This window comes from Telopea speciosissima, chromosome 7 (genome assembly GCF_018873765.1).
Source record: "Telopea speciosissima isolate NSW1024214 ecotype Mountain lineage chromosome 7, Tspe_v1, whole genome shotgun sequence".
Lineage (NCBI taxonomy): Eukaryota > Viridiplantae > Streptophyta > Magnoliopsida > Proteales > Proteaceae > Telopea > Telopea speciosissima.
Window position 1 is genome coordinate 1,355,935 of NC_057922.1, and position 27,132 is coordinate 1,383,066.

The 27,132-nt window shown below is 41.5% G+C and overlaps 2 protein-coding genes across 3 annotated transcripts; both read left to right on the forward strand.

Moving 5' to 3' along the window:
- Positions 1–1,190: 1,190 nt before the first annotated feature.
- Positions 1,191–7,559, forward strand: LOC122669323 (mitogen-activated protein kinase kinase kinase 3-like). 2 transcript variants are annotated; one of them, XM_043866072.1, is made up of 11 exons: positions 1,191–1,768; positions 2,690–3,007; positions 3,219–3,306; positions 3,459–3,521; positions 4,463–4,623; positions 4,768–4,843; positions 5,026–5,082; positions 5,178–5,288; positions 5,392–5,628; positions 6,658–6,764; positions 6,877–7,559. In XM_043866072.1, the coding sequence occupies exons 1-11, from the start codon at positions 1,311–1,313 to the stop codon at positions 7,136–7,138; spliced, it is 1,938 nt and encodes a 645-aa protein (XP_043722007.1). In that variant the 5' UTR covers positions 1,191–1,310; the 3' UTR covers positions 7,139–7,559. The 2 variants fall into 2 exon arrangements, with proteins under 2 accessions (XP_043722007.1, XP_043722008.1); XM_043866073.1 differs by having other exon boundaries at positions 6,661–6,764.
- A 2,936-nt stretch (positions 7,560–10,495) lies between these two features.
- Positions 10,496–25,717, forward strand: LOC122666785 (5' exonuclease Apollo). The gene is made up of 4 exons (XM_043862855.1): positions 10,496–10,817; positions 10,926–11,031; positions 15,614–15,825; positions 23,983–25,717. Exons 1-4 carry the CDS (start codon positions 10,629–10,631, stop codon positions 25,108–25,110), a joined length of 1,635 nt encoding a protein of 544 aa, XP_043718790.1. The 5' UTR covers positions 10,496–10,628; the 3' UTR covers positions 25,111–25,717.
- Positions 25,718–27,132: the final 1,415 nt, after the last annotated feature.

A 27,132-nucleotide genomic window follows, 5' to 3' on the forward strand; every position in this document is an offset into this window, starting at 1 on the left:
TCATACATCCCTTTCACTCATGGTCATGGAACACATTCATTACATCAACTCACTCTAACTTTTTGAGTCATGGTTCTTGTGGATGCACGAAGGAGAAAAACTTGTTTATATTGATTTATTTTAATGAGAAATAGGAGTCATAAATCATATCGAACATAGCTATTTATGTTTATGTGTTTGATAAACATAAATTTAAACTATACCAAAGGGAGCCTAAATCCCTTATTCCTGACCAAGAAAAGCATTCACTGTATCAAGACATGTCAAAAAGGAAATGACAATTCTCCTTTATTGGAACCAACAATGGACCCACCCCTTGCATGTGAATGGAGGCAACAAAACTATTTCATATGAGAGATAGAGAGTGTGGCACTACTGCACCATGTGGTGAAAGAAACCTACTCTCAATATCTACCCCTATTTACGAATGACCGATAATATTTGTCATAACTATTCCTTACACCCAATGAACATCACCTGAAGGCCTCAGTCAAGAGATTTGAGTGAAAACTCATTATCTTCCAATCTTAATCTAAAAGATTCATAAGAAAACTATGAAAAGAAAAGCGACCTTAATAAACCTTCCTCAACCATATGGGGAAAAATAATATGAATTAGTGAAAAGGTCACACAGATGAGTGATGACTCAGGAAACCTTTTTTAATCTTTTTGGTAAGATCATGAAACCAAATCCACCAGTCCCAAAAAGTCCCAACTCCCCCCCCCCCCAACATACACGCTTTCCTCATTAGTGGCAGCAGCAGTACCGAGACCGAGGAACGGGTAATGAAACAATATTTACTCTCATCGGGTCGACCCGTAAGCCAGATCCGTCATGTTTTCAATTTGCCATCCATCTCTCTCTCTTCCCACGCGGTCTTGCACAGACCCCGATGTGGATTCTCCGCCACACCATTCCCACAGGGACAGACAGGGCATTTCATTTCATTTTCATACCCCCGGGGCCCCGGCCCCCACACACACGGATTACACACATGAGTCTAGATGATGAATACAATACACACCTCTCTCTCTAACAGCGCCATGTCAGCACCGGGGTTAATCCAACCACCGCCGCCGGCTCATATGGCTAAGTTATACCTACTGTAGCTCTTCGATGTTTCTGTTGCTACAAGAATTACATTTATATATAAATTGGAATTAAAGAAAAGGGCAGAAAAATAAGCGGAACTTAATTAAGTCCTTCTCTGAATCTCATCCTCTATCTATCTCTCTCTCTCTCTCCCTCTCTCTGGTCTGGTCTCTCCATCTCTATCTGCTGTGTTTGAACTTTGGAGGTAGAGTAAAGCATGCCTGCTTGGTGGGGAAGGAAGTCTCACAAGAACACCAAAGAACTTAAAACAGCAGCCCCAGCCCCAGCCCCGGAAGAAGAACAACAGAACCACGATCACATCAAAGCTTCTTCAGTTAAGAACGATAAGAAGAAGAAGAAGAATAAGAGCAAGGAAAAGCCCAAGAGCTTCGATGAAGTCTCTCCGATTCTTAACTTTCGTAACTCGGCCAGGACTGCCAAGGATTTTGGTGGGTCTTGCGGCTCCGATTCCGATGGCCACTGTGGTGGTGGTGTAGTTTCCGTGAAGAAAGGTCATCCTTTGCCTCTCCCGTCCGTGTCCTCGGCGCCGTCGCTGGTAATTGATCATGGACTTGGCTCGGGGTCTAGGTCTGGGTCGGTCTCGGTTTCCAGTGTTAGCTCGTCTGGGTCTTTGGATGATGCTCCCCCTGTTATTGGTTCCTTCGGCAATTCCAGGTCGGTGCTCTTTGGTCTATCTTCTCCTCCTCTGTTTTGATTTTTCTCAACTACGAATTTCTGGGTTTGGGTGTCTTTGGTCTTGCATGAATTTCAATTATTGATTTGTCTTGGGAGTGTTCCTGACTTCCTGTGAGTTTGGTTTCATGATAGATTTGCAACTCATTTTCCGATCGATTATTCGTTTCAGATGGAAGAGATGATCAATTGATTCGATAGATTAACATAAACACCAATTGTCGCTCCAGTTTTGTTTCCACTCCCCTCTTCTTCTCCCCGACCCCTGCCCCCCCCCCCCCCCCCCTTCTGTTGTCAAATTGAATTTTTATTAGAATAGTAATTATCGATTTTTTTTCTTTCTAAAAAGGTTTCTTTTCCTCCTTTCATATACAGAAGCTTTGCATCCGCTGTTAGGTTTTAATTATGGAAGATTTATCAGATTGTACTCTAGTTGTCCTTCAATATGGACTTGCTTATACTTTTTACTTTCCTCTTTCTAATTTACGGAAGTTTTGAATTGTAGTGATTTTCATTTATTTTAAAATTTTTGGGCTCTCTCGCTCTCTCTATATGAATCTTTGCTTGCCAATTAAAGCTTCTAATTTGGGAAATTAATATTGTGAAAGGAGAAACTTTAAAAATCATCTGTTCTTGATGCAAAAGCCTGCAATTCACTGGACTTTTTTTGTTCTCATTTCTTATGGGGTGCCTTCTTGTTTCAGTTTGGGTTGCTTATATATATTTGAGGGTTGATTATACTTTGCCATTTCATGGATAGTTTCAAGTCATGGAAAGCATAAACTGGCGATACTTTGCCCTGGGTACTTGGGATACGAAGAAAGTGTACATCTTTCTAGGACATTTATTCTTTCTTTCCCATTTCTTCACCTAACAAAACACAATGTTCAATGGTGACCCCAGAGCACATGGTGAAAACAAGTTAAACTTGAGATCAAGAAGCCCAGGTCCAGGATCAAGAGGGCCGACCGCTCCCACATCACCTTTACATCCACGGCTATTTTGTACAAGTATGGATTCTCCAACAGGAAAGCAAGAGGATGAGATAACTTTATGTCATCCACTTCCACTTCCTCCAGGTTCTCCTACTAATCGTTGCACTTCACCCACTATAAGAAGTAATGGAGCCAATGAAAGCACACATTGTCTTCACTCAAAATGGAAGAAAGGAAAGCTCCTAGGAAGAGGGACATTTGGGCATGTTTACGTTGGATTTAATAGGTAGAAATAATTCCTCTTATGAACCTTTATTCATTTATCACTCTATTGTTCCTTATTTTCTTTTACTTTCTGAATCCTTTGCAACTGTTTCAGTATAGCGTTTTTTTTTTCCTGTGTTGGGGGAGGGGGAGGGGTTTAGAGGGAGGTGCTTATTCCATGGAAGGAACTGATTACTCGCACTAATGGAATTTTCTGTTTGCCATTTGAACAGTGAAAATGGACAAATGTGTGCTATAAAGGAAGTCAAGGTCATTTCTGACGATCAAACCTCAAAAGAATGTCTCAAGCAACTGAACCAGGTACCTCTCTCTCTCTCTGAGGCATTGCTTCATTTTGCAATATGTTTCTTGTTGATGCATTTGTGTCTGGTATTTTGACCTACTATTTCTATATTTTAATATTCATCAAATGGAAGTGATTGGATTTTAACCAAATTGTCTCATTTGAACAGGAGATACAATTGCTTAGTCAACTGTCACACCCAAACATTGTTCAGTACTATGGAAGTGAACTGGTATGAACTAAGCTTAATTTTTTACTCTTGTCTGGAAAAGCTTTCCAAGTCCCAAGATATGCATGCCACTCTTACCTTATAATCTGCCACCAAGATTGCCCCAAAAGCTCTTTATTTTTTTGTGATGGTAATAACTTGGGCTGCCAGCATGAAGATGTAGGTTGGAGTCTATATACGGCTACTTTGTGCATAAAATGCCGAAGGTTAGAACTGACTCCAATCCAATTCTTCTGGAAGCCTTCAAAAGTGGGACTCCTATTGGGTTACGCCTCTTTTGTTAATCACAATGTTTAGGAAACCTTTACCCATCATATATGTGTAGGCTTAATAATCTAGTACTCTCAAAAATCAGAAACTAAACAAATAAAATTTCCAATGAATAGAAACTGATGTTGGAATTAGAAACTAAAGCTTGACAGAAAAATAGCAACTGATGAAATTAGAAACTAAACTGATAATGGAACATATAATCATAATTATATAAACTTACCATTGCTATATTACATATGATCATATGACAACTACAACGTAAGTCTTTCTTCAAAATATAAGCTATTCTAGAGCATTACAAAATAGAAATTAACTACTTAATTCTGTAAAGGACTTAAAACCCTAATATTTGGGCTTATAGAATTGGCCCATCATAATAGTAAACCAAAAAAATTAAAGCCCATGGCCCAAACAACCCATTGGGCTCTCAAATTAAACCTATTAATCCATTCTTGGTCCAGTTTGATGGTCTGGTTTGTTGTTGGCCTTCTTGTTCTTTTGGACTACACCAATTTATGTAGATCAATGCATGAATCCACTTGAGCAACTAAATTTAGGATTCACCTAATACATTTATCTAATCCAGGAGCTTACCAATTTATATATTTCACTGAATTCACCTGAATATTCAATCCTATAATTAGAATGATCCTGAATTTTTACATTTACAGGGGGAAGAGACGCTCTCTGTTTATTTGGAGTATGTCTCTGGAGGCTCCATTCATAAATTACTTCAGGAATATGGTCCCTTTAAGGAACCGGTTATACAAAGTTACACCAGGCAGATTCTTTCTGGGCTTGCCTACTTACATGGAAGGAATACTGTGCACAGGTGCTTGCTTCTTATGCTAGTTCTGTGGAATGAGTTGCTATCCTGCTCCCTCTTTCAACCTTAATGCACTTGTTTTTTGTATTTTTTTCTGTTGAAGAATGATTTATTACTGCCTCAAGAACTCAAGTAAAATGTATTTGACAGGGATATTAAAGGGGCAAACATACTTGTAGGTCCCAATGGTGAAGTCAAGCTTGCAGACTTTGGCATGGCTAAACATGTATGTCTCTTTTCCCTGTGAAGAAGTTTATTTCCAGAAATATAGATAGTCGGAATTCACTTGTGGTATGACATATATGAACTTTTATGATCTCACTAGCCACAATGTAGACACCTAATCAATTTATCTTCTTATTCATTTCATATACCTACAGAATAATCCATATTGATGTTTTCTTCCAGATTACATCTTCTTCAGTGCTATCTTTCAAAGGAAGCCCTTACTGGATGGCACCCGAGGTACTGAATTGTGATCCTGTTTGTTTAATTTTATCCTTTTTCACATCCATAATTCTAGGCATTTTTGGCTTGTCTTCTAATTGTACTCTATCCAGGTTATAATGAATAATTCCAGTGGCTACAGCCTAGCAGTGGATATTTGGAGCCTGGGTTGTACAATTTTTGAAATGGCAACATCTAAACCACCTTGGAGTCAATATGGAGGGGTCTGTATTGAATTTTATGATCTGTCTGATACTTAAAATAATTAATGTTTTTGAGAACTTCCTTGTATGATCTAACATCAAGTTGCTTTGTTGTAATAAGCAGGTGCCTGCGATATTTAAAATTGGTAACAGCAAAGACATTCCTGAAATTCCAGATCACCTTTCTAGCGATGCAAAGAGTTTTCTGAGGCTCTGCCTGCAAAGGGATCCATCTGCACGTCCTACAGCTGCACAGTTAATGGATCACCCTTTCATCCGAGACCAAGCTGCTTCAAAAGTTGCCAACGTCAATGTAACTAATGATGCTCCCCGATCTTCCTTTGAATGCAGCCACACACCGGTAAAGTTCTGAAGATTTTAAAATTCCTGTTAGTATACTTATTCTTGGAATTTCAGGTCCTTTAATCTACTACCGAACATTGGTAAAAGAATTTTGAGAGATTTGAAATTTTGAATAGTTTCTCTTGTTTGTACGCGCAAAATAGGAGCTGTGAGAACTCTTGCTTTCTATGTTATGCCAATGATGATTTCTAGCCTGCAAATGGTGTATGGGTTTATCAATTGGGACCATCAAATTGATCACTCATAACATGCATTTTAAGTGGTCCATTGATCAGGTCAATTTATTTATCTCGGCTGTAGAAAAATGACTTTACTCCATGGGGTTGCTGCCTGTCCTTAACCTTAATGCAGAGCTCAAGTCTTGTCTTGACTGGTTTAGGCAACAAAGGGGCTTTTCATTCTATGCATCATGCTTATTCCAGAGTTTCAAACTGTTTAAAATGACCAATCCCTCACAGATTAATAGCTCTATATGGTCAACCAAAGCTAATGTGCTGACTTATTTTGAAAATCTTCCTCTTGATTCTTGGTTATTAATAAAAATATTATGGTTCACCTAAAGAGTCACAATTAGAACCAAGTAGGCAAATTTTTTGAATGGATAAACGTGGATTGGTGTTTGGAATAATAATGATATCGATGACGATGATTGAACCTGCCTCTAGTTACTTTCTTTGAAGTAATGGTTGTCAGACTAGAAATAAAAATGAAAAAGTAATCTAGTCATTATTATTCTGTAACACCAAGACCATAAATAACCATTTGATCCATTGATGTGCTGCACAACTTAGTGTTTACTTTGATAATCTAAAGTGACATATTGGATGCATGAAGAAAAAAGAAGGATGTTGTGGATATGGAAATGTACAAATAACAATGATTACCATCAGAAAATAAATTTGCTTAGTACTACTGTGCGGACAATTCATTTTGCCCCGTCTTGTCTCTTTGTTTCCCTAATTGTGTTTTTATATGGTGAATACCATCAGTCTTCAACTAACTTTTTCTACATTTGTTACTCTTCTAGCAGACAACCTCAGAGTTCCGTCCCAACAGAATAAATATCTCCATGCCTCAAAGAGATTATATGGCAACACAACTAGCGACATCTTCAAGAGCCTTCAAGTGCAATAGGTAATATTCCTGACCTGCTTAAAATAATTTTTTCGACCCTTATTTCACACTTGTCATTCATTGCTGCATAGGCTTCATCTACTGGTAACTTATGCTGTCTCATAATCTGCAGTGATAGCATCAGAGTGAATTTGTCATTGCCAGTATCTCCCTGTTCAAGTCCATTGCGAAACTATGGACCAGCATACAAGAGCTGTTTTTTGTCTCCTCCTCATCCAGCTTATACATTTGTGGGACAAAGTGAGTATGGTCTGAATAATTATTCAATGCTGCCAACAAGACCAACAACTAATTACACTGCTGATCCCTGGGAAGACTTCCTCCATTCAAGAACCCAAACACCTGGTGGGTCGCCCAGATTAAGACCCAATTGAGACATGCTTGGGAGGACACTGTGTATAGGCTTCTTTCCTGATGATTCTGAATTCCTCCTGGGTTGAAATGGCCTTGTCTTCTAGGATTTGGTACCCAACCTTTTTTTTTTGCATTGAAACTGCGAATGGCGCAATGCAAAGGATTGTAAATGGATTTGTCTTCTTCATTCGCGTCCAAGCAGATGAATCTTTAAGGTCATCAACATTGAGAGTCGTGGTTGAACTTGGAGAGGGAAACTATTGAGGTTGATGTAACTTTACTGTCGGGGCAAAAGGGGATTCGGGCTGCTGACTTGCTGGATGTTATGACCTCTTCTTCCATGGCTAAAACCGTTGTAGCTCAAAGATAGTCCAAAATTTATGTAGAAAAAAAAAATTGTGCATAAAAAAATCGCTTTTCTGTCCCTCTTTTATCCTTCAAGTCATTCAGTTACCGTGTTGCTCAACCTCTTTCTTGAAGAAGTGGAATGGGGGAAAGCTATCTTTTTCTTCTTTTTTGTTTCTTAGTCAATGAGTAAACCTACTCTTGATCTGTTCATAGTTTGATTCAGTGTCAAAAGCCCATTCTCCCAAAGGCAGGAATGGAACTAGGGTTAATGGAGTTGAAGGGGAAGAAAATGGAGGTAAGTCTAATAAGGTGTCGCCGCTTGGTCACAAGAATGGAATTTCAATCAGAAATTGGTGACTCTGGGTTACCAACCAGTTACGCTAGCAGTTGCCTTCTTGAAGAAGCCTATTATGGTAGTGATGCATCCATGAGTTGGCCTGCCACCAAGACTTGGAGCGCTATGTCATCATCTGCCTAAAATCCAGTTCTTACAGTTTTTTTAAAGAAAAATAAGTTTAAAACGTTGGAAACTAAGATACTGTTTTGTATGCATTCTTGGAATGCATTCTAAGTCGATTTTGCATTCTTTTTATTACTCGAGAATGCGAAATCAACCTAGAGCGCATTCTAGGTTGATAAAAACGACAGACTATTGCAACCAAGGATATTAAACTCAGAAGGATCGAATGTGTCTCTTCCTGATTCCGATCTGGATTGTATAATAATCGGCAAGAATTGATACAAAAATCCCTAGCATCGGGCCTCTTAGATCTGGCAACCTAATGGTTCGTCTCCAAAAACCTTAGAATCAGCTGCTCAGGAACATCCAGAATCAAGATAGTCAAGTGGATCCCACCTTGGACAGTGTTTTCGGACAGGGGTTAGGGTGGTCATTTCCACCCTCAGTGAAGAATTGGAAGAGACAGCGAATTGGAGGGGATAACGATTCAAAGCATATGAGGGGTGCCATACGGTTCGTTAATATGGAACATATATGTCGAAAGCGATTGTCAGGACAAAATAGAATGTGAGAGGTTTACCCCAAAAAATAAAAACAAAACAGAATATGAAAGGATCGTACACAACATTCAGTAATATTTCCCAAAGGTTAGGCTAGCAAAATGATATTTCACTTTATGAAAAAAGGTTAGACTTTCCCATACACACTCATACACTTGATACTCACTCTCTTCCTTGGTCCGATTCTGAATTTCGAAACAGTGATAGAGCATGGGAGATGATACAAGATGAGGTCCTTTGGTGTATGATCTATATATATGATATTGTTTTGGTGGATGAAACATAAGCAGGGATTAACGCCAAAGCGAAATTATGGAGATCAACCTTAGAATCAAAAGGTAAGTAGAACTAAGACTGAATATATGGTATCTAATTTTACCAACACTGAGATGGATAATGAGGTAGTGAATATTGGTGAGAGGGAGATCCCACAAAGTGATTATTTTAAATATTTTGGATCAATCGTAAAGAATGAGGGCGACATGCATAAAAGACGATCTTGTCCAGAGGACTAAAATAGCATAGATGAAGTGGAGAAGTGCGTCCGGGGTATTGTGTGATCGGCGTATACCTTTAAAACTTAAAGGAAAATTTTTTAGGACTGTTATTAGATCATTATGATGTACGGTGCGAAATGTTGGGCTGTGAAGAAGTGTCGTATAAATAAACTTGGCGTTCCAGAGATGAAGATGTTGAGATGGAGGTGGAGGAAAACAAAGAATGATAAAGTAAGGAATGACCATTTTATAGTTGGGTTGGGAATAGTTCCGATTCATGATAGATTTAGCGAAAGTTGTTTGAGGTGGTTAGGTCATGTTCAACGAAGACCTATGAATGCCCTAGTTTGAAGGAACAACCTGATTCAGATTGAGGGAACCAAAAAAAAGCTAGAGGCAAACCTAAGATCATCATAGGAAAAATGGTGAAGAAAGACATGGTTAGTTTAGGCCTTGCTCTTTGTATGACTTCAAACAGAGAGCGAAGATCCATGTGGTCGACCCCATTTAGTTGGGTTTTAATTGTTGTTATAATAAACTCCATTCTCTAGGTTTATCGCTCATTGTTGAGCAGTTTAGATGCGGTTCATAGTTAAGTTGGATCGATACCCTAGAGTGTGTGTTATTATTGTATACTCATTCCGTTTAATTTTATAGGAGAAATGTTCTCTGCGTGGAATGCAGAGGCCATGCCTAGACACATGAGGAACAGAAATGACCAACACGCCCCCATGAATGGTAAAAATTATGCCCTCCAATGTGCTAGTGCATGTGCTCTCATTGGCTGCCGCACGAGGTGTGACCCTACATCCCACGTAGAGAACATTTTTCCTATTTTTATATTATTAATATGGGAAAAACAACACCACCTAATTGCGTAGCGTGGTGTGTGTGCACCCAGACGGCCTCACACGAATGACCCGACGTACTCCTGGAAAGGCGAAAAGGACCAGTGTGCACCGATCATGTCGGGCGCGGCTTTGTCTTAGTTGTTGTTGTTGCATGGTTTTAGTGCATGGTATTGGAATGGGTATCGACAACATGTAAAATCGATACGATACCGATACGGTATCGGCCTAGATCGATTGTGTTGGGCAAAATTACCCCTAAAATTCCTTAAAAAATAATTTTTTGACCATTTTACCCCTTGTTTGTACCGTGCTATCGATTCGGTATCGGCACAGTATCGATATCAGTGACTAGCAAAACCGATACATATCGCCCAATACAGACGATACGATACGGATACTTAGAACCATGTGTTGTTGTGATGGGGCATGGAGAGGTTGCCGGCGTGGCGCACGATTATGGTGGTCATATGTCAGGGAAGAGAGAGAGAGAGAGAGACTGTGTTTCATAGACTATTAACATCATTTTCCGTTACTTTATATTTTGGATATCTATTATTAAAGGTCGGCAGGCTCCCGCTTTTAACTCTTTAAAAACTAGCAATTTGGCGGTTCTTCCACGATTGAACGAAAATTTTCATTATTGTTTCTCGACTTTCTCGTGGAAGCCTCTTGAGACTTTGAGTTTGTCTCAAAGAGTTACAGAGATAAATCCTTACGATACGAGTATACGACCTCCCTAGTCGTCTTAATTGCAACCTAAGCAACAAAAGGGAGAAGAAGAAGAAGATTGAAAAATGCCAATCGAGATGCCCAAAGGCCTTCCTTTCTCTGTGGATACCTGGAGCCCTTCTTCAAGAAGGAAGAGATACCATTTCCTCACTCACGCCCACAAAGACCACTGCACTGGAATTTCTCTCTACTCTTCATACCCTATTTACGCTGCCCACCTTACGAAAACACTGATCCTTCAATTATTCCCGCAGGTTTTATGGTTTCCTTTCGGTTCGCCCCTCCCCTCTTTTTTGTCGCATTCTCCTCTTTCGTTCCCGCTTCAGTAGAGATACCTATTTCGTTTCTATGTTTCTTTGCAGGTAGAGGATTCGTTATTTGTTGGAATTGAGGTCGGCGAGTCGGTTGTTATCGACGACCCTGATGGACCTTTCACTGTTACGGCTTTCAATGCCAATCACTGCCCGGGTATCTTTCTCTTTTTATTTTCAAAATTTCCATCTCATGGGGGTTTTGGTCTAAATTATTATGACAACGGTGGTTTCCTGAATGGCTTTGTATTCCTATATGTGCTGGCTTCCTGTTAGATTTTGATGGGTTTTGTTGGCACGAGCTGTTTTGTTCTTGATTAATTGTTGTTCTCTTGAGAGAATTTAATATTATTGTTCAGTCATGTTAAAATTGAGTCTGCTTTCGTTTTCTAATGTTTATGATAAATTGTATTTTGGTTGTAGACAAACTACTGAGTAACAGACTTCTCTCCATAGTGACTGTCTTCTTGCTGTTTCTTCTTCTATAATCTAATTGTTCTTTCATTGCTTATCTGCTCCATGGTCTTCCGAGATTGTGATTATATTCCTCAATGGATTAGAAATTGATCACATGGCCAAGGCCTGCTCATTAAAGTATGTGTTACATTCATAGAAAGCCTGTTGTTCGATGTGATAGTGAAAGTTCAGGCTGCCATCATTATTTATGAAGAAGTGGTTCGATCTGAGGGCAGCCACTTTGTGCAAAAAAAAAAAGCCGAAGGTTGGGACTGGATACCCATCCAACCCTGGGGGACCCTGTTAATCCCATTAAGTTGACCAAGTGTGAATAAAACGAGAAACTACCCGGTGTCCTTGTCCTTCTGTCTGCTATTTGCTCAGACAGTCGAATATAGACTTGGATGTGATTCTGTTTTGAGCTGCAGTTCTTTTTGCTCATCCAATGGAAACAGTGGTTCCATTCATTTCACCAATTTCCACACTTACTGCTGTTTGGAGTAAATTCTTTTGTTTCCTGCCTGCATTATGATGAGATGACTAGTTCATGCCATCTTAAGCATTTTCCTTCAGTTAAAGCATAAAGTGCTAGAGATTAATAAATTTTGAAATCCTCTTCATCATAAACTCTACGTAGTCTGTTTAGATAGCACTGTCTTTAATGTAGTCCTAGATAGGTAGGAGACCTACTAGGAGCCAGGTAAATCAGAGTTTTTAACTATGCTGGCAGAATGAGATAGAATGGACATAGATAAACTAGGGCAGAATTAGGGTTAGGGTTAGGGTTTTGAGCTAGGGTTTTATTTGGTAATGATGTGTAGGTTTTTAAGAGTCTATTAATGTAAGTTTGGTTTGATTTGGATGAAGTTGGAAATCTAGGGTTTCGGGTTAGAGGCCTTGTAAAAATTGGGTGTTTTTAGAATCTAGGGTTTAGAGATGGAATCTGGGGAAAGTGAGCTGGTCGAGTGTTAATGGCAGTATTGGGAGTGAGATGAAAATAAAAAGATCAGATTTTGATGGGTGGTTAGGTCTAGGTTGAAGTTAGGGCTGTAGGGCTTAATTAGGGTTTAAGGGATTATACGGCTGCAATGGAGAATTGAAATTAGGGTTGTTGTCGAGTCAAGTATGAAGGCTGTTGATGAAGTTTAATGATGACTGATGGAGGGAATAAGGATGCTGGTTTGATGATTTGAATTGGATCGAAGGGGAAGGTAGGTTTAGGTTAGAGGATGAGAAGTAGAAGGGAATAACTGCAATTAAAATAGCTTACTGGTTTGAAGAGATCCCCAAGAACAACAGCTTGAGCAATTGTGAGAAAACCTCCTGATCTTCATGATGCAAGGAGTCGCAAGAGTCCACCTACCCTATCCACCTTGAGATCCACAAGGATGCACACTTACAAGGAACAACAACAGCAACAAAGGCAGCAAGCATAAAGCGGAGTTTTTATTAATCAAAATTCGTGTTCAATGCTGGCCTCCCTTACAAACTTATATAGAAGACTCAAAAATAGACTTAGACACTAAAAAAGAAAGGCCTAACCCAATCCTTAACCTATTAGCTAACTTAAACTGACTAGGAAACTGAAATAGACTCAAAATAGAGTCATAATCCAGCCCAACTAAACAACTAAAAGAAAAAGTAATAAAATCACTTAAATTGAACCACTGGTTGAACCGATTCAATTTAAAACACCAAATAAAAAGCTAAGTATGGAAATAAAACTAAGTATGGGAGCTAATCCCGTATGCAACCTATTTATCCATATTTTAGGCCCATAAAAGTGGCATATTACATTAGAAACCCATGGGATCAAAGGCCCAACATATATGTAACCCAACCCTAGACTTATTCCCAATGAAACAAGCCCTATTTGGTGATGAATCTGCATCAGTCTTCTGTGTAGCTACTTGGATATTTAAATGCATCTCAGTTCCTCACACATACTAGGACCTTGCCATTCTTTCTCAGGCCAATACCTTGCCTCATTTCCCTCCCCCCACCCCCGACCATTCCATATTATGTAAGGTTTTGGTTTACTGAACTCTTGTGTTCTCCATGGTGTTTGTGGGACAATGTTAGTGGCATCTTCAACTGCATTGAGTCAAGAAAACGTAAGCCAGTTTGAACTTAAATGCTTCAAGTTCTTTTGTGTTATCATAGTACTGCTACTTCATCAACATCTACTGATTTAGGATGTGAGCACAATCTAATAAGAATTTTCAGTGTATTCTTCCTAAATCATTGTACATTATTACGACATACGGAGCTGAATATCCCCATCTGCTTGTAGCCTATGTTACCATGCACAGAAAAGAGTACAACTTGAGTGTGGCAAAGATTCCATTTCTTGCATTCTAATTGGCTTACATGAAGTGTTGGATACATGTATGGTTCATAATTTGAAGTGTCTAGGTAACATGGCTTACAGCCAAAAGAAATGAATTGAACCTTCAAATTTCATCTCCTTCCTGGTTCTAGCTTAATACTTTTCTGCTTGAACATTCACTTCTTATGAGTTTCACCAATCCTCCACTTGGTTCCAGTTCTTTGAAACTTTGTTACATTATATAATGCTGATCCTCCAGAAAGAAAGGGGTAAAAGTGTACTAAATCTAGAAAACTTTTAGACCCTATGGGCCCAGGCATTTCATTCATTGCATTCAAGGTTCGAGATTTTGGTTTCAACCTTAGGTTCAAATTTTGATCGAAACTGAAATATTTCGGTTTTCGATAGAAATTCTACCGAAATTTTATATGTTTCGGCTGGCTATTTCGGTGGTCAAATGGTCATATTTTGACTAAACTTCAGGGAAACCGTAATGGAGCATCTCTAAATATGGAACCTTTAGATTGCAAAAAAGAAACCCAAAAATGGTAGTTTGGTTTTCTACTCTAGATTTTTAGTGTACATTGTACCCTACTGTGTATTGTATAGTATAAACTTTCTGCGAAAGCAAGGGTAAGGCTGCGTACATTATGACCCTCCCCAGACCCCACAGTGGCCGGAGCCTCGTGCACTAGGTACGCCCTTTTTTATATACTTTCTCGAATATAGCATATTCTACACATAATTTAGTGTTAGGACACAAAATTCATTTAAAACAACTAAAATGACCAATAGAAATGAAGAAAAATCATTGATTATTACACAATGTCAAAGTGTTACAAGTACAAGTGTACAACCAAGATTTAAATACCCCTACAAATCCGTTCCTCCAAATCTGCTCTTCTCAAAAAGGAGATTTTAACATATGATGCCCATGATGAGAAACTTTTGCTGTTGGGGTGTAAGATCTAATACTAACAGTCACTCCAACTACCTTTTTTTTTTCCCCCCTTGAAGGAATTAGTAATTTCTTCTCCACTGACCATTAAGACATGTGCTTGAGGAGAAACTTTAGGTGGCTCAAGTATAACCATGCTTATACTAGTAAATAGTCTATATTGTACAAAGGTAGAATGTCGGTTTAACGGCCTTAGTAACCACAGAAAAGTCTAGGGTGGATATATCTGTCTACAAGTGTCATTCAGTCCTGAAAGTAGAGAGTAACGGGGAGGTGAAGCTGGGCATAATAATTGATCTATTAGGGCTTCTAGCTTACAAGGTTGTGGAGAACATTCCAAACAAAAAGGTTGGAATCAGTGAAATAATTGTATTTATCTTGCTCACAAGGAAGTGGAGAGAACTTACCAAACAAAATGGTTGTTATCAGTGAAATAATTTGATCTAAATAGGGTATAGGTTGAATCAATGTCTTTGATGAGATTAATTGAAATGAAATAATGAAAATATGGAAGTCAAATTTTCTTCTCCCCTTGATACATTACCCAACATCGGGGCATTTAGCGAATTGAGATTTTTTGGTGCAGCTGTCAGTTTAGCTCTTTAGATTTCTTAGTGGTCAGTTGTTTCAAAATTAAACTGCATAATTTTCCAAATTTGGAGAATCACATGTGAGAGGAAGAAATTACATCTACTCTGTCTGTCCTGGGTGTACTTGTGATCTTGCTGGGCAAGTCTTTTATCCACATGTTTATGAAATTTGAAGATGTGCTGGGTTTGACTGAAACATATGCTAATATAACCTTCTACTTTGTTTGCATAGTTATTTAATTTTTATTGGTGTTAATAACTTAAAAAAAAAAACATTGGATTTGTTCATGCACCTTTCTTTCTCCTACTCTATATTTTTCATCTATTCAGCATTCACATCAGATTATTTCTGAAGAACTCAATTTTGATACAATCCCTTATCTGAATTGGATCTTGTGAATTTCAGGGGCTGTTATGTTCTTGTTTGAAGGGCACTTTGGAAATATACTGCACACTGGAGATTGTAGACTTACTCCTGAATATCTGCAAAACTTGCCAGAAAAATATATTGGTAAGAAAGGAAGAGAACCTAAGTGCCCTCTTGATTATGTTTTCCTGGATTGCACATTTGGGAAATTCTCTCTGAAGATTCCAAGTAAGAACGCAGCAATTCGACAGGTACGTAGGTTTGGACAATCGTGGCATCCGTTATCTTATTCGATACCTTTTCTGGCTTTTGCTGTTAATCATCTACTATTTGATATTCTACATGCAGTTATATTTATATCTGATGATTATGATTTTAAATGAAATAAAAAATCAATTAGGAAAATGAGGAGAATGAGACAGTGATGCAGGTCCAAGCACTAGGAACAAGAAGAAGCCATGATATGGCTGCTGCTGTGTTTTTTCGTTGGAGCCTTTTTCCTTTTTCCATACTTAGTTTTTTTTCAGTACTTTAGTTAAGGGTATAATGGTCATTTGACCTTTTATTATTTCATTTCTCCCCTCCACGATTTCTAAAGGAGGATTTGTTTTTTTAAATCAGATTATAAGATCTGATCATATTGTAACTAGGATTCAGAGCTAGGACTACAATTCCTACTCTGATCATATTGTCATTAGGACTCAGAGCTAGGATTACAACTCCTTCTCTGAATAGGACTGATTGGCTGATTGATGGATTGGCTGATTGATGGATCAGCCCCTATTATAAATACATCAATTCGTGGGAGGCTCCCTGACAGTTCATTATTAAAAATTTATGCTTCTTAGCCTTGCTGCTATTGCTGCTGCTCTTTGTGAGTGTATATGCTTGTGGATCTCAAGGTGGTACAGGGTGGGTGGACTCCTGCGACTCCTTGCATTGTGAAGATCGGGAGGTCATCTCAAATCATTCAAGTTGCTGCCATTACAGTGAGTTGAATCTACTTTATTTTAACCTTCTTCTACATAAGCCTGATCTACAGTTTTTCATTCATCACACCCTAAACTCCATTAAACCTGCAACTCCTACCCCAACTAGGACTCCCTTGTAGTTCCAGATTTAGCCTTCACCTTCGAACCCTACCTCCAGCCCACAGTCCCCACATCACCCCCCCACACTCGACCTCAACCCTAGCCTATAGTATCCACTCTAACCCCTCCATCCCCTCACTCCATTAAACCCTAAAACCTGCAACCCGATTCTGCCCAACTGCAGAATTTTAAAACCTCTCCAAAACTTAACTTCTCTATATTATTAAGACCTCCTAAACCTGCATATATATTTTTTTTTTGGATGAATAAAAATTTAAATTACGAAGAAAGGAGCCAGAATGTACACGCCCGAGGGCAAAAAGCCGCAGCTAAAGGCTAGCTAGGGTGCAAAATGGAGAGGGGAAGGCCCCAGGAGACAACAATGAGCCTGTTCCTTGGGGTGTCCAAAACACTAGAGAGGGGGAGGGAACTAGCTTTATAAGAAACATAAAAAAAAGATGGCATTCCAAATCTTGTCAATAGAGCGGGAGTTGGACGTCCATCTTCTAAGGTTGTGTTCCATCCAAATGTGAGAGATAGCTGCACAAAAGGCAAGCTTGCCGATCGAATCACAAATCGTCTTCCCTCTAAACGTCATATCAATCCAGACCCATTCTCTATGGAGAGGAAGAGGGATGCGGCAGTTAGGCCAGCACTGCCGAAGAACACGGGTCCAAATGGAAGAAGCAAAGGGGCAAGAGAAGAACAGGTGATCTATATCTTCTATGCCATTCCAACAGAGGCAACAACTAGGAGAGACCTGCATATGGCGGTGAATGAGGAAAGCCTGAGTGGGGAGGCAGTTCACTAGGGCACTCCAGGCGGTGAGACTGTGGCGAGGGATGTGCCCTTTAAACCAAACTACTCTGTACCAAGGACAAGGGGTCCCTCTATGTCTAACCATATCCCAAGCGGAGTGGGAGCTGAAGCTGCCCGAGGGAGTAGGGAGCCATAATAAAGTGTCACCTCTACCTCGGTGGCCAGGGGGGATAGGGGGAGGGAGCTCCAAAGATCAGCCAGGGGAGGGGGGGAGGGGGGAGGGGACCAAGAACCTCTGGTGATGATGGTGGCAACTGGGGAAGATTTGTCCAATCCAGAGGAGTAAATGTCACGGGGGTTGACAAGGGAAGAGAGAACACCAGATGGGTGCCACTTGTCCAGCCAAAAAGAGGTAGACAAACCATCGTCGATCCTGCAAGAAATGGCCTCTCTGGCGATATGCCTCACTTGGAGAATCCTGCGCCACACCCAGGAGGTGTCTGAGGCTGGGCTAACCATCTAAATAGAGTCCCTACGGAGAGGGCCAGGATACACCCAAGAAGACCAAATGCTGGTTTTGTTGGAGAGGAGCTTCCAGATAAGCTTGATCGAACCAGCAAGGTTGACATCCTTTATCCTTCGAATCCCAAGCCCTCCCTCAGATTTGGGAAGGCAAAGGGAAGACTAGCTCTTGGGGTGAAGAAATCTACCTGAGTCCACACCTTTCCAGAGGAAAGTGCACATAATAGATTCCGCTGCTTTGATGGTAGCCTTGGGAAGGCCAAAAACACCACTCCAGTAGATGTAACAAGATTGGAGAACCGACCTAATGAGCTCGAGCCGCCCTGCATAGGAAAGGAGCTTGGCTTTCCAAAGCTGAAGCCTCTTGCGGAGGAGATCTAAAATGGGGGAGCAGTGATGGGCTGAGAGGCTAGCAGGGATAAGGAGAAGGCTAAGTTATCGGACGGGAAGGGTGCCAAGGGTAAAACCGGTGAGAGAGGAGAGGGAGGCTTTGGTGGTATCAGGAACCCTAGCAATAAAAAATTGGGACTTGAGAAGGTTGATACGGAGGCCGGAGAGGTCCTAGAAAAGGTGAAGGGAAGACATGATGGACTCAATGGAGAGGGTATCAGCCTTGGAGAAGATTATAAGGTCGTCGGCGAAGGCAAGATGGGACAAGCTGGTAGGCTTACACTTGGGGAAGGGGGAGATGAGGTGGAGGTCGGTTTTGGATTGTATGCTTCAAGAGAGCATCTCCAAGGATAAGCAGAAGAGGAAGGGGGACAGGGGGCAACCTTGACGAATACCAACGGAGGACGGAAAGTACCCAGCGGGGCTGCCATTCAGGAGAACAGAGAAGCGGGGAGTGGAAATACAGGAATGAATCCAGTTAATAAAAATGGGAGGGAAGTACATTTTGAGAAGAACTTTGGAGATAAAGTCCCAGCTGATGGAGTCGAAAGCCTTGTGAGGGGGGTGGGATTTGCGGTCGAAACCTTGGACAATTTCCTGGCAAAGGATGATATTATCCGCAATGCTTCGCCCAGAAATGAAGGCAGATTGATTGGGGCTAACAAGGGAGTCGATGACAAGATGGAGACGGTTGGCAAGAACTTTAGCAATGAACTTATAGAGGAGGTTACAAAGGGAGATGGGCCTGAAATCGGTCATGGAAGAGGCTCCAGGAGACTTGGGGCTGAGGTAAAGAAAGGTTTGGTTGATGCTATGGATCTGATTGGGATTGAAGAAGAAGCTCTTGATGGCTTTGGTTAGGTCGTCTCCAATGATGTCCCAGTAAGCAGAGAAGAAACCCATGCTGAAACCATCAGGGTCGGGGGCTTTGCTAACCTTATGGGAGCGAACAACGGAGACAATCTCAGAATCTGAGGGGATGGAGCTAAGGGAAGTGAGGAGGTGGGGAGGGATGAATTTGTTTAGGAGGTCCTCAGGAAAGGTAGGTTGGGTAGGAGGGATGGGGGGAAGGGGGGTTGAAGATACCTTTGAAATAGGCCATGGCTTCAGATTTGATGGCCTCCATCGAGGAGAGGGTAGAGCCATCAGAGGAGGTAAGCGAGATAATGGAGTTGGAGTTGGACATGGCTTTAAGGGAGCGATGAAAGAAGGCGGTGTTCAAGTCACCAAGCTCAAGCCATTTGATGCGGGATTTTTGTTTAAGGAAGCTTTCTTCTTGGGAAAGCGCAGAGGACAACTCAGAAGCAGCAAGGTTCTCCTCCTCCGCGAGGGAGGAATTGAAAGGGTCGGACTGAAGCCGGGCTTGAATGGAGGAGAGGGTGTCACGACAGGAGGAGACACGGGAGGAAAAGTTACCAAAGGAGGAGGAGTTCCAGGATTTGAGGGCCACTTTGACATTTTTGAGTCTCAGAGAGAAGGCGAGAAGGGGGGAGGAGAAGGAATGGACAGGAATGTCCCAAGCGGCTTGAACAACAGGGAGAAAACCAGGGTGGGAAATCCACATGTCAAAAAATTTGAAGGGCTTAGGGCCGAAAGATAGGAAGGGGAGGACAAAGAGGGAGATGGGGGAGTGATCAGAAAGGCCTGGAAGGTCGAAGGAGGCATAGGAGGAGGGAAGGGATGAGAGCCAGGGTTCATTGACGAGAACTCTGTCAAGCTTGCAGGCAACTCTATTGGGACCAGAACACCTATTGTGCCAAGAGAAGTCAGCACCCGACCATCTGAGGTCGTTAAGCCCAGAGTCCTCAAGAGAGGAGTTAAAAGAGTCAACGGCATGGTGGTCAATAGGGGAGCCACCCAACTTTTCATGACTAAATCTGAAGACATTAAAGTCGCCCCCCATGCCCCAAGGAGAGGAGCCAACGGTCGAAGAAAGGGAACGGATGTCGTCCCATAAAGGGAGCCTATCCGGGTGATGGTTAAAGGCATAGACCACGGTGAAGAAAAGGAGATGGTCGGAGATGCGAAGGTGAAGGATTTGGGGGGAGGAGGAGATGACCGAAAGATGGAATTTGGAGGGATCCCAAAGAACCCAAATGCTGCCATTGGGAGAATGATTGTAGTTAGTAAGGAGGGAGCAAGGGAAGTGGCGATGCGAGAAGAATTGGGCTCAAGCACCTTGGTTTCAAGAAGGCAGCAAAGGAGGGATTTAGTAGATTTGAAGCGGGAACGGATTTCAGCTTGTTTGGCCGGGGCATTGAGACCACGGACATTCCAAATGGTCTAAGGGAACATAAGCAAGGTGGAGGTGGAGGCAGCCAACCCATGGTGGGATTAACTTGGGAGCCCGGGGGGACACTACGGGCCCGAAGACGATACTCTCTCAAGGGGGGGAAGCTGACAAGAGGGAAAGAATGAGGAGGAGAAAGCAAGGGGACAGAGGGTTGAATCGAGTGGTTCAAAAAAGGAACAAGGCTATCTCTGGACCCGGTTTGGGTAAAGGTTTGAAAAGCAGTAAGGGGGTTTCGGGTCAGGTTGGTTTGAGAGGGGTTTTCAAGAGAAAGGGGTAGAACATGGGGTTGGATAAGGTTGGGAGTAGGTGGACACGTTGAAAGGGGGTTAACATTGGGGGAATGGTTGACTAGGGGAGACTTCGTTAAAAGTGAGGGCAGGGTGGGACGAAAGCTTAAAATGGCAAGACAAGGGTTATTAGCAGAGGGGGGGATGTGCCTAAGGTGAGCAAAAGTGGTAGTAGTGGGCTTCGAGGGCGAAGGGGAAGTAGTAGGTAGCTCTGAAGGGGTAGGGGATGCAGCAGGCATAACTGCAGGAAGAGGCTGCAGCTCAGCATCAGGGTACTTCCAGGGCTCAGGAGGAGCAGTCGAGAAAGCGAGGTCACCATCAGCGTCGTGCTCGAGATACTGGAGTACGGCAAATCTGTTGCGGCCAGGATCTGGAGTACTGCAAGGTAGGTGATCATCGGGCGGCTCGCCACTGGTAGGGGCCTGGTCTGAGACCAGAGGAGGATTCCGATGGCGGTGTCTTTTCCTTCGCCGGCCACGGGAGGGGGGAGGAGGGGCTTTTGGGTGGAGTGCCCTGAGATTGTCAGACGAGGGAATCGCCTCAAGCTGTTGAACCGCAGGAGCAGCTGCCGCGGCTGATACGAGAACCAAAAAAGCATCATCCATCAAAGTCCTTCCTCCAGAAGATCCACCTAGAGCAGAATCTTCGTCCAAAGGAGAGTCCTCAGAAGCAGGGTTTGAAGCAGCCATAGAGCCACCAGGAGCAGGGCAGCAAAGCTTCGAGGAATGACCAAACAGCTTGCAATGGGAGCAGTGTTGAGGGAGCCATTCATAGATGATCCTCTAAGAAAAGGAGTGGCCTTCTTCCATAATCGTGACGAAATCTGGAGGAGGATCGCTTACATTGAGCTCGATGCAGATTCTAGCGTAGGAAAGTCTATCCATCTTCTTGGTTCGCTCGTCGGAGAAGAGAGGGGTTCCGATGGTCGATCCGACAATGCTGAGGCCAGAGGAGCACCAGTAATGAAGGGGAAGACAAGGAAGGTTGACCCAGATGGGTATGGTCTTCAAGTCTATTCTGCTAAGGGAGGAGTGGGGATCCCATTGCCTGAGAAAGATTGGCTTCTCGCCAATGCGCCAAGGCCTACCCTCAAGAGCTCTAGCCTTGTCAGATTCATCAGAGAATCGGAAAATGAAGATAACACTGGAGAGTAGATAAGTGTAGACAGCACCGGCGGCTCGCCATTGCTTCAGAAGAGAAGATTTGACCACATGAAAGGGAGGGCGAGTGCCAAGGAAGTGACCAACAAGGCAGCACTGCCATTTCAGTATTTCTTCATCAAGTAAACCTTTGGGACAGATGCCAACACGAGAATCATCAAGAATGGAAGGGGGGACGAAATGGAGAGTGTGTCTATCGGTTGGTGAGGAGTGGTTACCTGAGAAAAGGGAGCTCCAAGAAGTGTTAGGAGGGATTTGGTGGTCGAAAGCTGGGCTGACGGGGCTGGAAGGGGGGGAGATGGAAGGAGCAGGGGAAGTTGAGTTTAAGGGAGCAGGGGCAGTGCCAGAGTCTGCCGAAAGGTGAGGTGGGGTGATGGAGGCAGGGGCGATGGTAGAGTCTGCCGGAGAAGAGGGACATCAGGCACCCAAGAGAAGGTGTCTCAATATGAGAGTATTTATTAATGCTTACTCAAACCTGCATATTAAAACCCTATAAACTCCAATATCATTAATCAACCCTAACCCTAATTTCTGCCCTATTCAACCTAAGCTGTCCCAAACCAGCAGCCTTGTTAGGTGAACCATTCTCCTGGCTCCTAGTAGGACTTCTCCTACCTAGGACTACATTAGACAGTCTTTACTAAATATAAAAAATTAACTTTTCATATGGTAAGTTGTTGCTTTAGAATTTTTTTTTAGATTATAAAATATTATTTGACAGAGAGGGCGAGCCTTGGCGTATTGGTAAGGTTACTCTATTGCAACCTGGTGGTCGTGGGTTCGAATCAAGGAAACAGCCTCTCCTCGAAGAGAGGGTAAGGCTGCGGACATCTTCCCCTCCCCAGACCCTGCAGTAACGAGAGCCTCGTGCACTGGTACTTCCTTATTTATAAAAATATTACTTGACAATTTGAGGGTGGACATTTTGTGCAAAAAATGCCAAATGTTAGAATTGGCACCAGTACTCCCCTCCCTGCCGCAAAAGCACGACCTGCTTTGAGTTAACAGCCCTTTGTAGATTTATAATTTGACCGAAGAAACTGTAAAACAAGGAGACAAATGTTGGTTTCTGTTATTATTTTTATCTCTGTAACTGGAAATATTTCATTGAAATATCTTAACATGTGTGAAAATATTGTAAAAATCATTGAAATGGTGGGAATATTACAGAAATTAATAAATTATATACTTTTCAAAATAAAATAGTGTGAAATGATAGAAATTCTAATGCATACCTAGAAAACATCATATACACAAACCATCATCTTTAATGTTTTAAGGGTGCGATAACTTCTTGTGATGTGATTGCTATGTTTGTTAGCTCTATGGAAAATAATAAGAGTTATATTGATTGTGTCTACCTTTCTTTCTACAAATTTTTTCTGAAATTAAAAAAAAAATTATATATTCATCTTTAATATTTGTACTGTATGTAGCAATGACATGGACATGGACATGTTCATGTTTGTAGTGTCCAACATAATTACAAGGTGTCTGACAATCCTAAAAATTCAACGAGGTGACTTATGTTTCCTCTTCCTGTTGATATAAATGATTATGTTCTTTCCCTAGCAATCTCTTCCTTCCTCAATCACCCCCCCTCAATCCCTTTTTTTCTTTTTTAAATTGAAAAAGATAAATGAGGTGTCTAGTGCGTTCAAAATTTGTGGATGCATTAAGCAGAAGATTTTAAAAAAAAATTCATCTTGTTTTTTGCATAGTTTCTATGATACTGTTTGTATTTTCGAAGTTGATCTCCTGTGTGAGTTGTATTCTGCTGATAAATGATACTATACTAGTTGATTGACAATTATGCAAATAATAAGCTAGCATATGTAACACCTTCCCCCCCCCCCCCAAAAAAAAAAAAAAAGAATGACACTTTGAACTGGGCATTTTGAAGCAGGTGATTAATTGCATATGGAAACACCCAAATGTTCCCATTGTCTACCTGGCCTGCGATCTTCTTGGTCAGGAAGAAATACTTGTGGAAGTGTCCAGAACATTTGGGTCCAAGATATACGTCAACAAAGATACAAATGCAGAATGTCTCCAAGCTCTAAAACTCATAGCTCCAGACATCCTGTCTCAAGATGTGTCTTCTCGCTTCCAGGTGTTTGAAGGGTTTCCTAAACTTTATGAAAGAGCAAAAGCAAAACTCATGGAGGCCCAAGCTAATTTTCAGCCTGAGCCTCTGATAATTCGTCCCTCTTCACAATGGTATGCATGTGAAGTTGAACATTTGGAAGTCAAAAGGCAAAAAAGAAAACAGAGTTTTGAAGAAGCAGAAAAGGATTCATTTGGTGTTTGGCATGTTTGCTATTCAATTCACTCATCCCAGGAAGAATTGGAGTGGGCCTTGCAACTTCTGCAACCTAGGAGGGTTGTCTCGACAACCCCCAATTGCCGTGCAGTGGAGCTGGATTATGTTAAGAACCACTGTATGGGTGCTAAAGTATCTTCAGATGACCCTATATGGAAGCTTCTGGACATTAACATGGAAGCAGGAATTTCCTTCCCACAAGCTCCTCAAAAAGTCCCAATCGAAGATTGTAGTTACTTTAATATGGTAGACTCTGGGATTCATGTCATAGAAACTAACCAGTTGCAGCAAAGTAATCCATCTACCAACTGTGCAGAACTTCAGTTGAATTTGTCATCCCCAAGCAAAAAACCACCCCTGACATTGTTTGGAAGAGCAAGGCTTGGTTTTCAAGATTTTAGATTTTTACACAGAGAAGAGAAAAGAGTGCCCGTTGAGTTTAACCCTCCGCCTATTGTTGCCATTGAAAGAGGTCAAGAATCATCATTGGACGAGGTTGGTTCTGTTGAAGTACAATGTGAGAAAATAGGGGAGAATGAGATGAAAGTGGGAAATAATGATTCTCATTCAAACATTGGTTCCTCAGATTGCTTGGGTGCAAGCTTGAGGAGGCTGTACAGATCCATGCATGTTCCAGTGCCCAAGCCTCTTCCATCATTAGTGGAACTTATGAATGCCACCAAAAGAACCAAGAGGAGGATCCAGCTTTAATCTACCCCATGTAACTTTAAAATGGGATATCTGTTATCTTCATGTGCCATAAAACTTGAGCAGAAAGAAGCCATTGTCATAGATAAACTTGCAGAATGTATGACAGGTATGGAACTAAGAGTTTGGTTTCATGGCAAGATGAACACTTTGATCAGATGGGCACTACCTTAGAGATTGTGTCCGGGATTGGTTGGTTTCTCTTTTACACCAGCTTGCTTTTATGTATCGAACATTATCTGGCACTGCAGATGGAAGCCGGGTGGGGATTAATTACCTCTGTATATACATGGCTAGCTGTGTCAAATCGGGTGGCTAAGAAAATTCAAGTAGCACCTGACCTGTTTATCAATTGGATTAGATATGCCAACCTGAGACCAACGCCAGGATATGAAGCAGGGTATGCTGGCTATGTTGGCTAATGTGGTTGTGCATTGTTATCCCTATTTCAATCTTAAATTCAATAATCGGACTTCTCAATGCAGGTTTCAAATTGATGTTAAAGCGAAAGTGTAATATTAGCAAGAGATGACATTCATTAACCTTTTCATTGATGTAATAATTCATGGCACATTCCAATTCTTCTTGTACCTGTGCCTGGTTTTTCTGTGTCAGTTGGCTTAGTTCGGTGCTTGTAGGTAGAGTTTTCCTTGTCTGTTCTTCAATTCATATAACAGCCAATCTGAAGTGAGACACAATCTTCTTATTAATGTATCTTTTTTATAATCAGATGACATGGTGGCACTATCTCAATCCATTTTTAGCTGTCAGAGAGCTGTCCAATGTATATATCTATTGATGATCACTTTTATTTGCTTCAAGATGGGAAACTTGAGGTTGTTATGCATAAAGAGCTTGCAAGGACATCTAAATTTTTAAGTGTTCCATTTGCCTCACCTTAGGTTGAATCTTCTAAAATCCAGAAGTAGCAAGACTATCTATTAGATTGGATGGCATTAGTTTACCAAATTGTTTGTTCCACAGTTTTCAAACCTGGAACTTGAGAGAAGCTGATAATTTCATGAAAATCTCTGTTGGAGTGAAAATCCAGAGGTTGGAACTCATAAGCCAAAGCAATTGTGAGAGTGCAAAAGTGAAAAGAGTATTCAAGAGTAAATTTGTGTATGTTCATGGGTTTTAAATTTCATTTGAGTTGAGAAAAGAATGTTACGATAGTTCTCAGGGGTGCTCGTGAATTTGGATGGGCATTACTACTGCAGTAGCACCAACGAGTGTTCTATCACATTCACCCATTTCAGTGGTCAAGTTTTTGGTGAAACATTATTATTATTAGGGATAATGTTTTCTGTGCCGCAGTGCAGGCTGCACCCAGGTACATGGGCATGCCACTCAGGGGGGTAGGGTGGTCATTGCGCCCACCCCCATGTGGCTGGGCGCAGCCTGCGCTGCGTCACAGAGAACAGCGCCCCTTATTAATATTATTGGAGTGTAAAATTCCAACATTACACTAGCTAGATACCACTACAATGAAACATTTGTAGACAAATCATGAAAATTATATTTTGCTTATGAATAAAGCTCAAATAATGAGGTGTGCTACCTCCCCTCCCCCCCCCCCCCCCCCCCCCCCCCCCCCCCCCCCCCCCCCCCCCCCCCCCCCCCCCCCCCCCCCCCCCCCCCCCCCACCCCCCCCCCCCCCCCCGCCCCATCAAACATTTGAACCAATATGGATCTTAACTTCCACCCCCTTTATTGTATGAGATTTGATATCACAGGTGTGACTTGTGAGGTGGCGTCACATTCCACAAAATCAAGGATTTTGTATAATAATTCTGATCATTGGTGATGTGATCACTTTATATATGGTGTTTAGAGATAACTGCTCTGGTGTGTTTATCTTTTACATCAGGATCCTATTTTCCATATCCTTCTTATGCGGGAGAAATTATATTGTTTCATGAGTATTGATGAAGCTACAATACATTAAGAGAAAGGGAAAAAAGAAATAGAAAATAAATGTAGGGAAAGGGATTCGTTAGTTTTTTAATCTTTAAGAAGTCGTAG

Bases quoted from the DNA above. Each gene is read 5' to 3' on its own strand.
- LOC122669323 (XM_043866072.1), top strand. From the start codon at position 1,311: ATGCCTGCTTGGTGGGGAAGGAAGTCTCACAAGAACACCAAAGAACTT. The intron at 3,307-3,458 runs GTACCTCTCTCT...TCATTTGAACAG, and splicing joins GTCTCAAGCAACTGAACCAG to GAGATACAATTGCTTAGTCA. The intron at 5,083-5,177 runs GTACTGAATTGT...TACTCTATCCAG, and splicing joins CTTACTGGATGGCACCCGAG to GTTATAATGAATAATTCCAG.
- LOC122666785 (XM_043862855.1), top strand. From the start codon at position 10,629: ATGCCAATCGAGATGCCCAAAGGCCTTCCTTTCTCTGTGGATACCTGG. The intron at 10,818-10,925 runs GTTTTATGGTTT...GTTTCTTTGCAG, and splicing joins TCCTTCAATTATTCCCGCAG to GTAGAGGATTCGTTATTTGT. The intron at 11,032-15,613 runs GTATCTTTCTCT...TGTGAATTTCAG, and splicing joins CAATGCCAATCACTGCCCGG to GGGCTGTTATGTTCTTGTTT.